The sequence below is a fragment of the Simochromis diagramma genome, unplaced genomic scaffold, assembly GCF_900408965.1.
Source record: "Simochromis diagramma unplaced genomic scaffold, fSimDia1.1 OVJJ01000026.1, whole genome shotgun sequence".
In the NCBI taxonomy this organism is placed as follows: Eukaryota; Metazoa; Chordata; class Actinopteri; order Cichliformes; family Cichlidae; genus Simochromis; species Simochromis diagramma.
The window spans coordinates 3085843-3100937 of NW_024386985.1; the positions used below are offsets into that span (position 1 = coordinate 3085843).

General features: G+C 41.3%; 1 protein-coding gene across 1 annotated transcript; it reads left to right on the forward strand.

Moving 5' to 3' along the window:
• Positions 1–1218: 1218 nt before the first annotated feature.
• On the forward strand, positions 1219–6035 carry barhl2 (BarH-like homeobox 2). The gene is made up of 3 exons (XM_040040571.1): positions 1219–2176; positions 2818–3043; positions 4067–6035. The coding sequence occupies exons 1-3, from the start codon at positions 1624–1626 to the stop codon at positions 4377–4379; spliced, it is 1092 nt and encodes a 363-aa protein (XP_039896505.1). The 5' UTR covers positions 1219–1623; the 3' UTR covers positions 4380–6035.
• The last annotated feature ends 9060 nt before the right edge of the window (positions 6036–15095 follow it).

The following is a 15095-nucleotide window of genomic DNA, read 5'->3' on the forward strand; positions in this document are numbered from 1 at the left end:
CGGATTTTGGACAGCAAAAAAAATCTTCCTCCCCTTCACATGAATAATCAACACCAGCACCGTCTTCCCTGCCCACCTGCTGAAGGAGCAGAAAAAAAGAGAAAAAGAAATAACAGCAATAATCATAAGAAGAATAATAAATGAACCCTTTCCGATTTCCCTGCATCAAATTCCAGAAAGGTCGCAGTGGCTGTGGAGAGAGGAAAAGATTCCATCTGAGAGAAATTACACGCGTCTGCCAAACAGAGAGAGAAACGTGCTGCTACATTCGCCTACCTACAAGAAGTGGCGTTTCCCATCATCCGGAGAGTGTGGAGCCTCTCTCCGCAGACACTTTGTCAGCTTGAGCCGCAGTTTTTTTTTCTTCCTCCGCATCCTTCAGATCCACATGGAGAGGGAAAAAGTGCTGAATTTCTACTACCTTTGAACGCTCATTAGCACCTCATAATTACTTTACTAATTAGGGTGACATGGTTATTAACAAGATGCGCTGTCATGACAGTCCCCACTCCTCCCCGCTCCTAAATATGTCGACCTTGCGGCTCCTAGAATATATCCTTAAAGATAGATCAGATGCCAGCAGCGACACTGGAGCCGGTTCTCAGGGCGCACAAACGTCTGACCTGATATTTAGCTTTTTATCTCCACAAACTATTTTTAAAATAATAAATCAGGGCTGGAATTTGGCTGTGGTCAAATCTGGCAACAGCTGCACTTTTCTTTTATCGTCTACGAGGATAAAGAAAGCTTTAAAAAGAGTTTGACGGCTGGAAAATAAAGTAAATGTTTGTACTTCATCCTACCATGCTGGAGTTTCCACTGAGGACTTTTTTTTCGCTTTATAAAATTATTTCAAATCTGAATTAAATTTTTCTTTTTCTTTTAAATTCCCACATCTGTAGCTTTTTCTTCACGGCCAGGATTTAATATGAAATGTTCCCAGTTTGGCCTTAAAGCACACGCGTGTTTTTTTTTTCCTCCTTTTTTTTTTTTTTTTTTTTAAAGACCTGCACTAAACTCGGTGCAATGGTTGGATTGAACTACCTAGATAAAGAAACAACTCGCTGATTGGTGAGGTGCCCGAGCCGGTCAGGACGCGAGCCAATGGGAGAGGAGGAAGGTGGGTGGGGAGGTGGAGGGGGAGAGAGAAAAAGGCGTCGAGTGTTTATTATAAAGGAGAAAATATTAATTCCCCCTCGCCGTGGGCCGTGACGTCAGTATAGGAAGTCATTGTAGAGCTACACTGAAGCGATTAGCAGCAAAAAGGGGGAGCCTGATGTCGAGGAGTCAGCCCTATGTATATCTCTCTATACGCCTCAACTTTTAACACAAAGTTCAATATCCAAACACAAAAAGGGACGTGGACTACGCAGACCCACACTTTGCTTTTTCGCATTTTCACTGAATGTAACTTCGTGGACCATAGGCTGTGTGAGCCGCCTGTAAACGTGGATTTTGTCTCTCTCCGGGGTTTATTTCTCAGCTCTTTTAAAAAAAATTGATTTCATTTATTTAATTATTTTTTTTCGAACTCCGAGTTAATTTTGCTGACTTTCTTGTGATTTGCGCCGGAGGAGAAGCATCTCGCTGTTGTTATGAAGACTTCATCCGTCCTTTCTTAATATGGAAGGATCCAGCGGGTCGAGTTTTGGGATAGACACTATTTTATCCAGCGCGTCTAACTCTGGTAACCCTGTGCTAATGAACGGAGATTTTCGGCTCGACAGCAGGACAGCGGATTTCAGGAGCCAGGCGACCCCGTCGCCATGCTCGGAGATAGACACTGTGGGAACCGCTCCCTCGTCCCCCATCTCGGTCACCATGGAGCACGCCGCCGATCCGCATCTGGTCCAGGACAGCCTTCAGCATCACCACCATCACCACAACCAGCCGCAGAGTTTGCCGCTGTCGCCTCAGCAGCAGCAGCAGCCGCTCGCCGGGGCCGGCTGCGCCCCGAGGACTGCCACCTCCTCCTTTTTAATCAAAGACATTTTAGGCGACAGCAAACCCCTGGCTGCCTGCGCACCTTACAGCACCAGTGTATCCTCACCCCATCACACACCAAAACCAGAAAGTGCCACGGCTCCGGACGGCTTCAGGCCCAAGCTGGAAGAAGACGAGAACAGAAGCAAGTTGGACAAAAGAGACGACATTCAGATCGAAATGAAATGCAAGGGTAAGAGCTCGTCATACTAGCAGGCTTGTTAAATTCACATTTTCAATACAGTAGAGTTCAGGATGAGCCAGGGACTCAATAATAATAATAATAATAATGATGATAATAATAATAATAATGATGGTAATAATAATAATAATAATAATAATAAGAATAATAATAATAATGATAATAATAATAGCGCTCGTTGTCTTAGTTCCAGCTTCCTTTATTAGTCTAATAGATGTGAAAACAGATGTATGCCTGGTGATTCTCCCCGTGCGCGGGGCCTCCCTAGTGGGTCAATTAGAGAGATTATTGTTCTTCCTGGAGGGGGGATTATGGAGCACTGAAACAAAACTACAAATAGAGATGGATTGATATATTGATTTCTCGTTTTCTGATAGAAAAAAGAAATCTTCAGGTATCAAATGCAGACGTTTCTTTTATTGCTGTTGTCTTGCCTCACGTGTGGCTGAAGGAAGTATTTGTACAAAGTTGGTCAAAGTTTGAGTGGAGGTGACGCACGCACGCCTCTGCGAGGTTATTATTCGAGTGTCGGTGTTGGGAGGAAGACTTAAAAAAAGTTGGTGTGTGAAGAAAATTTCCAGCAGGCCTTTTATGGTTAACCACAATTCATCCGCCTTGCTCTGCGCCTATAGGGACTAAAGAAGAGGGTGACCGGGAAATCTCCAGTAGCAGAGACAGTCCGCCGGTGCGCACGAAAAAACCTCGCAAAGCACGGACAGCCTTTACCGACCACCAGCTCAACCAGCTTGAGAGGAGCTTTGAGCGACAAAAATACCTCAGCGTGCAGGACCGCATGGACCTGGCCGCGGCTCTCAACCTGACAGACACACAAGTCAAGACCTGGTACCAAAACAGACGGTAAGCGGCCATCATTTTTAATAACTGCTGCAGACACAACGAGCGAGACGAGGTCAAACTGGGGAGCAAGAACCCCTTTTGGCTCTGTAAAACAAATGAATACAGCTGTTATATCGGCCAACACTGGGTATTTAAATCTAAAGATCGGGTTTGCAAGCACTTATGAAAATCAATCTGACTTATTAATTAATACTTTTATTTTTTAAAAAGTGTTTTTCAGCCACTTACAAAGATCTGCGTTGGTTATATTTTTGCGCTGCGTGATCTTAACATTTCTAATCCACGTGGAGGGAGAAAATAAATTACACCACAAAAGAATCTTGTATTTTAATTGATTTAATCGTCGTTCTGGAAAAAAAATAGATTTTGATCATGTTTCATTTTTATTCCGTTTAAACAGCCAAATAGAAAAATAAGCAAGTTTTATTTTCTGAGTATTTGTGGACAAATGTGAGGCTGACATGATGACACGTTGATCAGGAGATGATGTGTAAAATAAGGAAGTGTATGTAATTTCGGACATTATAGATCACATGAAAATATATAATTTGTCTTTTTTATATTCAGTTTTGTAATCTTCATTAAGTCCTATTACATAAATTATTTCAACAATAATAAATTGGTGCATTTGTTTAATTACTGGAAGTGTCCTCATATATATTTTTCCTGCGCTATAAATATGGAACTTGTGCTTCTTACTGCTCTCTTTCAGAGTTTCTAAAATAATCTCACTACAAGGCCCTTTACATTTTATCCCGCTACCCTTCACAGTAAAACTTGATTTGAATTTGGAAGAATGTGCGTGCATTATATTTTTGTACAGGTGTGAGAAAAGTAGGTTTAGCTAAGTTTGGACTGAAGCGTATTTCCCCCATCTCGTTCTCTCTTTTGCCTAATTAAACCATAACCATATATTCGTGCCCGCAATAATTAGGCCTCTGCATACCAATTAAAGGGGCGTTTGGGAAATCAGCAAGAGAGCGAAGTGATTAAATAATTCATCTGTTGTATTTTGATTTCCAGGACGAAGTGGAAGAGGCAAACGGCGGTCGGATTAGAGCTCCTGGCTGAAGCAGGAAACTACTCGGCCTTACAGAGAATGTTCCCGTCGCCCTATTTCTACCACCCGAGCCTGCTGGGCACCGTGGACAGCACGACGGCAGCCGCGGCGGCCGCAGCCATGTACAGCAGTATGTACCGGACTCCTTCCTCGCCGCATCCCAGCCTCCAGAGACCTCTTGTCCCGAGGGTGCTCATTCATGGCCTTGGGCCGGGGGGGCAACCGGCACTAAACCCCATGTCTAACCCCATGCCCGGCACGCCGCACCCGCGGTAAAACGCAAAATTAAGACGCTGACCAGAAACCTGGTTGAACACGTGATGTGAGTAACTGCATCGGAACCACATTGCAGGACTTTCTCTCTCTACCCGACCCCCCCAAAAAGACACATTTAAAGACATTTTACAGAAGTAAAGGAGGTATTTAATATAGGCCCGAATAGCCTAAGTCCAGTCCTAAAGACTTTCTGTCCGGGCCCAGACACACCGCGAGGACTGCTCATGTCTGATTGTTTGTTTGTTTGTCTTTTGTACAAATACACTTACATTAGCAAATAAACTTATAAAGTTTATTAGATGGAGAAGAACTGAATGAATAAAGAAGTAATGATACTGATTGAATTGTAGAAGCTTTAATTCAAACTCGAGTCCAAATTAATTTCTTTTTAAACGCAAACCTTCATTCAAGAATATGCAAAAGCCGGAGTCCAATTTTATTCATAAAGCACATTTAAAATAGCAACAGATTACAGAAGTTGTTTAAAATTTCCTTCTATTTTTTGACTGATAATCCCAGAAATTACATTAATCTTCGAAAGAACAGATATAAAAAAAAGTTTTCATGTGCGCTTTTTCACAATAATCGACCGCGCGCATTAATATTTTAACCTACCTCATTATAGCGGTGGATAACCAGCAGAATATAATCACTTTTTAGCCTGACTTAATTTAAAGGTAAATAATTTGTTACAGGAACATATGGTCTTTAAATTGGGAGACACAGAACCGGTGATCACCGACTGGAGGTCAGTTTCCAACCCTTTATATTTGTGTTTACCAGCACATATGCATATGGATGCGCAGCAGCTGATTGGTGGTGAGATGAATGGTTTTGATGAGTTGGGTATACTGGGAATGTGGCCTTGGCTTAGCAGCTGTTCCCTGGGAGAACAGCAGACAATAAGCCTGAATTTCTCAGCGTGAACGATCAGTGCAGCAGGATCAGGACAAGAAGCCTGCAAGAAAAAAAAAAGAAGAAGAAGAAAAAACTGCCGATAATCTGCACATTCTCAATAACCAATAGCCGCTAGTGAACTTACTTTCTGGAGGTTTTGTGGGAAAATAATCTCCAGTGACCCCAGAGCAGAATCGGTGTCATTGGAAGTTTTGCATCAGTCTTAAATCATCTGCAACGTTATGCATCAGCACTGAGTAAAAAATAATCTTAGAATGTTTTTACGGTAGGGAGCCGTGATTTTTTTTTTTCTGTTTTTTACATCCTTCCCGTTTCTCTGAATGTGTCTGTGCTGCGCTAATAGAAGCTGCTGCAGGAGCAAACCTGAAGATGTTCAACGCGGCTCTGAAATGAAATGTTAACGGAATACTTTGATTTTATTTAGCTTCATCTAAGCGCGCACTCTGGAGAATATGGCGAGGGGGCGCTTGGTGTGAATTAACGCCTCGGGGCCCGTTTGTTTGGGTTACTTATCTGGGCCAAATTGACCTTTGCTGCTGGAGTGCATGCAAACCTTCAGCAACCATAGCCTATATATTATTTTTCTTATATATATTTTTTATTTAGAGATAAAACACATATTTTTTCACATTTTGTTTCTGATAATTCCATTCTCGTCGGATTTGAAAGAAGTAGCCACAACATTCCAGCATTTAAATGCCAGTTCTCGCATATTATATTCCTGTCTTCTAAGAAAAGCGCTCTCACTCTCCCTCCTCACACACACACACACACACACACACACACACACACACACACACACACACACACACACACACACACACACACACACACACACACACACACACACACACACGCAATCTAATGCACGGACTCGCACGTAAGTCAGCTTTGTCACTTTGCCAGTGGAAGCCGTAAACACAGGCTTAAGTTTAGCCGTTCCTTAATACTTTGAGCACATGTTAATGTTGCCTATTTAAGCCATCTGCCTGTCATTCACTCTGTGGACACCTCTCTCAGCCATTTAGAGGAAAAACAGTCCTGCTGGTTTCACCTTCGGCGTGCACGGCTGCACGCTAAAGGACTTACTCGACCAATTAAATTCGTGTTTTCCCATTTTAATCAAATTTCTGAGACAGAGCCGGGATTATTATGGACTCGAGTGTTCGGGGTACAGTCGCTGCGCGCTTCTTGTGCACTGTAATTCGACTAAACACAGTGTCCGCTTTCATCAAAACTCGGGGTCTGTGGATTTTGGAGTGAAATCGCATCAGGCCGCAGAAGAAGCGTTTTGGAGAGCAGACTGTTGGAGGATAAATCACTCCCTTCTCGGCCTTGTAAGCAATGATTGCGAAAACAACTTTAGCCTGTATCACCAACGCGGAAAAATATTAGCCCACCGTATTGACCCTGCAGCTTTTTCCCATTACTGCGGTATAGTGCCGACGCATGTTGTTCATATGCATGACTTCAACAGCATTATTTATTTATTGCACTCTGCGGGTGGGAGGGTTGGGGATGTCGGCGGTTGTGGGGGCTGTTTCCAATTCATTAATAATAAGCTAAGCCATACAGCAGCGCAGAATTAATAGCCTCCGACTATCTTATACCATCGGTAATTTCTTGGCACTGCTTTAATCAGATTTTTGTATTTTTTATTTTAACAGTTGCTCCAGTTTAAAGCATTATTAGTTTTTTTGTTGTAGAATCTGTGGTAAATGCAAGAATACTTATCTGCCGATTAAATATAAATTAAATGTCTCTCAAAACTGTTAGATGGCGAAAAAAAATATAGGCTAATATTGTTATTTAGACCGTGAATTCGCTTGTGAGGCCAAACAACGGACTTTTGGGCGAAGATGAGCAATACTTGAGGAAACACAATCACTGGTGGAAAAAAAAAAGGGCAGCAGACTTGAATAAAGAGGATTAGGCCTTTCTTTTACATGGCGCATATTATCCAGAACAGATGGGCTTTAGAGAGTCGTTTTCGTCTTCTTCTTGCCTCAAGGAACCTCGTTGGGCACTTTAATTGCCACTTTTTCCAACTGATGTAATGGTGGGATATCTTTTTCATTACAATAATGAGGTAACACTTGCTCTCCTTGGCCTCTCATTATCACAGCTCCTACATCACTCACTAAACACAAATTTAACCCCCCCCCCCAGCCCCGCCTTCTTCCAAAAAAAAAGAAGAAAAAAAGAAGAATTGATGGCTAAGATCTCTTACACAGGTCACATCTTGCATCTTGTAGGCCACATTATCACCAACAGTTTCTGTTTTGTTAGAAGTAAAACATTTTTCATTATTTAAGAGCCTCCAGGAGAATCACATTCAAAAGGTGTAAATAATAGCTTCAGTTAGAAAAATGCATCATTGGGACTCACTGAGGGTCAGGCGCTGTGCTATTCAGAGGCGTGCATGCATCAAGTTGGGGGTGCTTATAAATGGATTTTTAGTCCAAAGCGTGCACACGCGCACACACACACATACAGAAAGATGGTCAGCTAGTGGCTTTATCCACTGATCAGCAAAATGCTTATATTTGAGTACAACTTCTTTAAGTAATTTGAAAAGCCAAAGACTCTCCCAGTACTGTAGTATTATTTAGCAAATATGTGAGTATTATTAAAGGCTAAAATATCTACAGGTGTCATTTAGTTTTACACAAGGTTGTGCTAGTCAGTCGAGCTGATTGTAAAGTTTAAACCTACTCGACCAGTATGCATTAAATAATTTCATAAAGCATAGAAAACAAAGTTCCTTAACTGCTTTTTACTGCTCTAGTTATGAATATTTGACATTCTAGGGATGATTGAAAATGCACCTATTTTCAGAAAAGTTTTGCATAAAATGAATAAAAATCTATTTTATTTCAGCATCAATTAACAACTTAATTATTTTCTTAAGCGTTTATATATATTTGTGAGTTTAATACACTGTATTCATGCAGTGTGTAGGACTCTGTGCAGCTGAAAGATGAGATACAGAGAGTGGCCATTTTTTTGACCTTTATAGTTCTTCTGTGTTGATATAAGAAATTAGTGATGCAAAATATTTGTTATTGAATTATTATTATTATTATTATTTTTTAAGTGCCTTATGTTTTTTTCAAACAGAAAATAATACCAAGTTTGGTTGTTAAGAGCAGTGAGTACCCGGTGAGCAGACTTGTTGACAGGGTAAGCCATCCACTCATCATCCTTACAAACACCCACCTCACAGCTCAGCCTAGACTAGCATGGACATCTGCAACAGTCCCGTCTGAATGATGCCGTATAGCTGCGACATATCATAGTTTAAATGGCCTCATCATTTCAGCAAATCCAGCCAGTTTCCCTCTCTCTTTTTGTCAAGTGACAGGACAGCTGATGGCAGAGAAGCTCCGCTACCTTTCAAGTTTCAACCAGGCGCCGTCACATGCGACCGCACAACCAGGAAGAAAAAAGTCTGTCAGCAGTGATGTCAAAAGCTTCAATTTTTACAGAGCAATTAGGGGTTTCATCACAGCGGAGCGATGTCAGGATTCATTACGGCTCAGCAACAGCTAATTGCTTCAAGGTTAAAGTAACAGATCTGACGGCATTATATTTTAAGTGACAGACTCAAATTCTGGTGGTGTTTCACAGAGCACAGCTCTGACATTAAGGGAGTGTGCTCAGGAGGATGGTGGCTGAGAAGCAATAAGAATTACTGCACATTAGGACTGTGATTGGTTAAAGTAGTAGTAAGTCTCTAAGGAACATATGGTTACTGCTGTTTTTGTCTTCCTCTTTAAGGGGAAACAAAGGACAATGTAACATTGTACTTGGAAAACACATTTTCCAGAACATCCTTCTTGAGTTGTCTATTTGCCCTTGTGGGTATAAAGTATCCATCTAGTATGAGACACAAATGGAAAATCTAATATCTGTTCAGACTTTGCACCTGCCATCGAAGCATTACAGTATACAGCTGTACCCGCATCTCCTTGTGACGGCGCCAAACCTACAAAGTTGTATCTTTCCACTTGTTTTAACCTCTGTGAGGTCCTTTCATTTTAACCTCTCAGGTGTTTTTTTTTTTAAAAAGCTGAGAGGTTAACAAACTTTCATAAGAAAGAAGAAAGACAATTTACTTGTCTTTTGTTAACTTACTGCCTATTTGAGACCCCTGAACCTAGCGAAGTTCACAAGAAGAACAGTAATATACAAAATCTGTTCCTTAAACCTTGAAGTAATGAATTCTGACGTCACTTGACTGTCAAAAGGTATTGTTTCGTGAGATATGAATATTCTAATACCCGGGATTTTTTCTAGAGAAAAGCACAGATAACAAAAAAACGTTCTTGTGATTTTTATCAGAAATAAAATCTGACCTCTGACCTCTATCACGTTAAACGACTCTAGGCAGTTAGGCCTGCAATTTTGTTACATCAGAACCAAACTGTAACCGCAGCTCTTATAATTATCTTTATATTAATATGATCAGTAAATGCCTGTTTACACCTTCAGCATATGGAGAAATGTTAAGATTTATTTAGGTTTATGTCACTTGGCATCTTACAAATTTAGGACCAATTTAACGCTGGCGTTTGGAATTATTTTAGTTTTTGACTAACTTCTTGGAAATGATCTGACTCCTTAGTTGCTGAATATTCACCATTACACTTGCTAATTTTGTGCAATTAGTTGGTGCTTCATGCCCTGGGTTTGTAGAGCATTTTCACTGCTTTCTGTTTTGTGATATCAATAGGCCGGATGGCCAAAATAGTCAGCTGAAAGATGATATAATATAAAACACCTTAGAATGGAGGGAAACTGCAGGTAACGATGTGTCAGTTCATTATTTTACATATGGGCAATCAAATGTAATCCATTTTTAATATAAGATATTGATTGTAGCGGCTCAAAGATATGGCAGCAGTAACCGGAGGCAGCTGAAAGCTCTAGCTTTTGTCTGGGCTAAGCTAATGTTCTTACATTTAGACCTTTTCATATCTTAATGACCCCAATTTAAGACAGAAAGTGAACATTTTTGAGCAAAATGAAATATGGATTGGGGCATGCATGCCAGAGAAGTCTGCTGAAGTCGTTTCAATTGAGCAGTTGTTTACCCTTGGCTTTTCTCCCCCTCTTAAAGTAGAATACCTGATCCTTTGAACTGATTGTTTGTTTAACTGCTGCTGGGAATCAAGAATCCCTGAGGTCTGAGTAAGTGTTGATCTAAGGTTGGATTTGAAATAGCCTAATGAGGAACTCTTTGGATAATTAGTGATAGCTGGAACGCTTGTGGATAATTTGAGTGCTTCGCCACCCTGTAACAGCAAGGCAACGGGGAGGAGGGCGGATGATGAAAGAACAGAAAGATCAGGGTTAATGAAAATTAGCATGTCAAGTTAGTCCCTACCTCTGTTTTTTTTTTTATTTTTTTCATCTTTTGTTCTTCTTGAGATGCGTTATTGTTGATGTAATGGAACAATTAGCAGCGTGGTTCAGTGCAGGGATAAGGTGCTGTTGGAGAGAATGGTTGCTGCTGCTGCTGCTGCTCCTGGAAATGCAACTAACACTGTGGTAATTAGAGGAAGGAAGGTGTCTAGAAGAGAGGTCCAGCAGGAAATGAGGTGGTGGCAGTGGGCCTATGGGGACAAAAAGGCTTCCCTCCTTCTGTGCCCACTCGGGTATTCAGTGGGAGACCACAAACAAGAGCTGTGCCCAGTTCAGACAATCATACAAGTTTGGACTGGTCTGGACAAAACCACCAGTTAATTCAGCTTTTGATAGTTTTCACAGCTGTGGTGTGTATGTGTCAAGACACACAGCCACGACTGCTGCTAATAAAGGTTTAGTATTCTTTAAGGCAAGATTTGTTGTTATAAAAGCTGTGAGTTTGTCACTATAGAATAAAGCGTGCATGATGATCTACTTTCAAAGACAAGTGTGCGCTGGTTGGGTAACAGTTAGAGAAACCCCAACTAAGCAGGACCCTGCGTTGCCATTTTGCAGTTCGGAAAAATGAGGATGATGCCGTGATCCTCGTTTCCATCGCTTTGTTTGTTTTTGTTTGGAATCACAACAGTAAGCAGCGAGCACTCGCCGGAGGTTGTGTCATGCCACAGTTAATTACATTTTTAAATTAAAGCGGTCTCCAGATCAACCTGCTGAAGATTGACATTAAGAACAGCACTGGGTGTGACGAGAAGTACCTGTGACGCGCAAGCACGGGCCTGCCGAGTGGTGAGATGTGATTAGGAGCTCGTGTTAAGCACTGTCTGGCCCTCTCACCACTTCAGTGCTGCAGGCTTCGGGCCAGAATGCAAGCTGTTGATTGGCTCTGTGTTTTTAGATATTTCACAAGCATCTCCTCCTGCAAGAAGTGGAATGACTTTAACACATGCACACGGGCATATGCCTGTATCTCATACACACAGAGTGGTGAGAAACTTGGACATATGCATGCGCACACACAGAGTCGCTAAATGTGTTGCTAAATGGATAAGGAAGGATCAGATCACCAAGGGAGTCAGAATGGTACAACAGAACAATAGTTATGTTTCTCACTGCAGTTGGAAATAAACAGAGCTTTTTTTCAAGAGACAAAACTGGTCTTTCTCTGCATTAACTATTGCTATGGGCTTTTTATATAGTTATTCTCCCCATAGTCACACAAAGCAGCTACCCCCCTAGTTGAAGCGATTTGCTGTTCACAATGCCTCAGCTTAACCAGCTAGGTCAGGTCAAGTTGACTCAGACAATAGGGACTTTAGTGTCTCACCCACAGCACAGAGTGTCGCAGAAACAAAGCAGCTCGCAGCAAGTGGAGCAAACATTTCATAAAGTCGTGGCCTCAGTCTATAAATGTCCTGTCTAATCTGTTATTTCTCATCAAGCAGGACTTTTATCTATTCTTACACTCTGAATAGATATCAATATTTGGAAAAAATAGTTTTCTTATTCCAGACCCCGTTATAACTCCAATAGATGTTACAGGACATTTATTTCCAAGCCTGTTCTTTGGTACCAACATTTTATATGTGAGTATAAATAAAAAAAAACGAGGTTCCATAAGACACCATTTACCAGTGAAACTGCAACAGAACCACTTTAATCAATAATTGATTAACCATCTGTGTTCAAATTCTTTAGCAAAAATGCACAGAAATAATTGTGATGATGTGGATATATATATTACGTTTTATTTTATGAGATTATCTTTTATATTGGCATTTTTTGGACACATGTGTGACAAAACGAGACAGATGAAATGTTCGTTTTGTTATACTAACATTTTCTTTAGACTAGCTGGCAAATTAATAGATAATAAGCAGTAGTTTCTAGCTGCTCCCATAGAGCGCTTAAATAGATATTTTTTTAAACCTACATGGATGTGTTTTTCGTTGAATGACCTTTAGAGTTTTCAGCACACACGGACCATCCAGGGAATATGAATGCCAAGTCAACGCCTTGAATGTAGTAATATCATTAGAGTTTGCCATTCACTGTCAATGATTCACTCCTCTGAAATGACAAGGGGAGAGGCCCAATTATAACAGAACATATGTGCGATAATAGGGAGATAATTGCACGGTGTTCACAATACCCATTTTAAGAGCCAGCAGCTAAGTCTTCACTCAGATGGCGTCTGAGAAACATATTCATACTGCACAGCCATTGCAATATACCAAACCATGGCTGTAATATCCTGTGTATGTGAAGTACTAGCTGAAAAAAGTGTTGCTATCATAGGGTGTGCAATCACGAACGCAAAAATTCAAAGAGAATTCCCAGTCTGTATGCATTGTCCGTACTTTATGGATGTGCACCTAGAGGAATTCATATACAAAGGTCTTCTAGCAGCATACACAATAGCTGCATATAGAAGGAGATGAACATCTGATTTGTCACATTTGAAACACTAATGTTTAAACCAAAAGGAAGAGCACACAGTAATGTGTTCATTCATCTGCATAAACACCACCTGTCCCGGCACAGACAACTCCTCAAGCAGCGAAAGTTTAGTGGCAGCCTGCGTGCAAGCCAATCAGTAGGGGCCCAGCTGTGGTTTCACGAACCCGTAGCGTTTTCAAGTGTCAGAAAGCGCTCTGAGTACTGTTGCTGGTGCTAGAGAGAGAATACTTTCATTTCATGTCATCCGCCAGCGAGACGAATAGGCGACACGATAACAAAAAGAAAACAGGGTGTGCTATCACGATTGACATCCAAAGGTAATTTATGCTGGCCCTTTATTTACTCACGCAGCTTCCATATACACACTGAGAGTTGTTCTTGAAGGCTAATTTGGAGCATATTTGGCATATTGCAGGCCCTCTCTCCTTAAGAATTTCCATCATTTGTCTCAGTCATGAGCATTGTGTTATCAAAATCCAGAACAGCATTGATCACTTCGCTTTTTTTGTGTGTGTGTTTTTTTTGTTATCGTCCCTGGAACAGCTCCTTAGTGCCAAAGCTTTTGTTTGTTTTTCCTGTTGTTTTTTCCTACACTGATACTAGAACAATACTGTCAGCTTCTGTCTTGACTTCTTTCTAAAAGTGGGATATGGCATGTTCCTCAAATGGTATCTGTAATAAAAAGGAAAGCTTGCCTCACCTGACACCTCTTCAGCTGCACAGGAGGGACAAAGCTTGTAGTTTGTTTTGATGGTTAAAGAGGGGATGGCATCTGGCATCGTAATTATTGGAATAAATTACCGTGCGGCACTCATAAATGAAACTGAAGCACTGTCAGATCTTGATCAAATTCTGTTCTTTTTCTTAAAACTATAATTCGTCTGCTACCTTTGCCATGTGTATTTTTTTTTTACTATTTGATAAATGCCTTCAATTATCTGTTGCTTTTGATGGATACAATTCAGTGGAAATTCTTTTTTTTTTCCTCCGTTTTTTGTCTCTCTCACAATTGTAGTTTAGGTAATGGTCACTTCTTTCAAGTAGTCCACTTTCAAGAGAAGCTTTTAAAGGTAGAATTGTGGGTAAGTCAATAGTCACCACCAAAATCATACGACTGATCCACAAGGAAGAAAGGGCCAATTAGAGATCATTTGGCAAAGAAGCTTTCGATTGCTTTCACTCTGGTATTATTTGGTCTTTTGTTGACCTCTGCTGAGAGCAAAGGCGGATTCTCTGACAACCAGGAGAGGGGCCGCCGCCACGCTGCTCTTTCATCTAGCATTGTGAGAGCACAAGTGCCCGAGTCCGCCAAGCACTTTAATCAACTTAATGCAACTGATACTGCCTGTTGTTATGAGCCTCCGGTCCGATTCAAAGAGGCCCACAGATGGACGACGCTGTGGAGGCTTTTCTGCAGACCTGTGCAAGCCAACAAGTGCTGGGGGGGGGGGTTAGATGGAGGAACGGGGAAGATGGGGGTCATGGGAGACACAGACAACACTCAGACAACCTGTCTGCACAGCCATGCTGGTTCCTCTCTTCTATTCTTCCACATCCACGTCTTTACAAGGGCTACACAGCACATCTGATATGAAATGTGGGTGATGGACCTTTGTTTAGTTCAAAGGTTCGTACCTCTTTATTCCTAAGTCCCTTTGTAAAGCCTTGGGCCTTGAAATATGTATAACTGTCCTTTTCATTGAAGCCATCTGAGGGGGAAATCAAAGCCAGAAGTTTCTGTGAGAATCAGTTTGAAATGGTGTGTCTATATGGTGTCATCATTTCTTAACCTGATACCTAGCGCAGAACCCTTTGCGACCTTCAAAACATGAACGTGGACTATTGCCACTGCATATTGCCACAGATCACAGAGATAAAAATACAAATACAGAAAACAGTGATGAGAGAGCC

Coding starts and splice junctions, on each gene's coding strand:
- barhl2 (XM_040040571.1), top strand. CDS start 1,624: ATGGAAGGATCCAGCGGGTCGAGTTTTGGGATAGACACTATTTTATCC. Junction 2,177..2,817: donor GATCGAAATGAAATGCAAGG/GTAAGAGCTCGT, acceptor CTGCGCCTATAG/GGACTAAAGAAGAGGGTGAC. Junction 3,044..4,066: donor ACCTGGTACCAAAACAGACG/GTAAGCGGCCAT, acceptor TTTGATTTCCAG/GACGAAGTGGAAGAGGCAAA.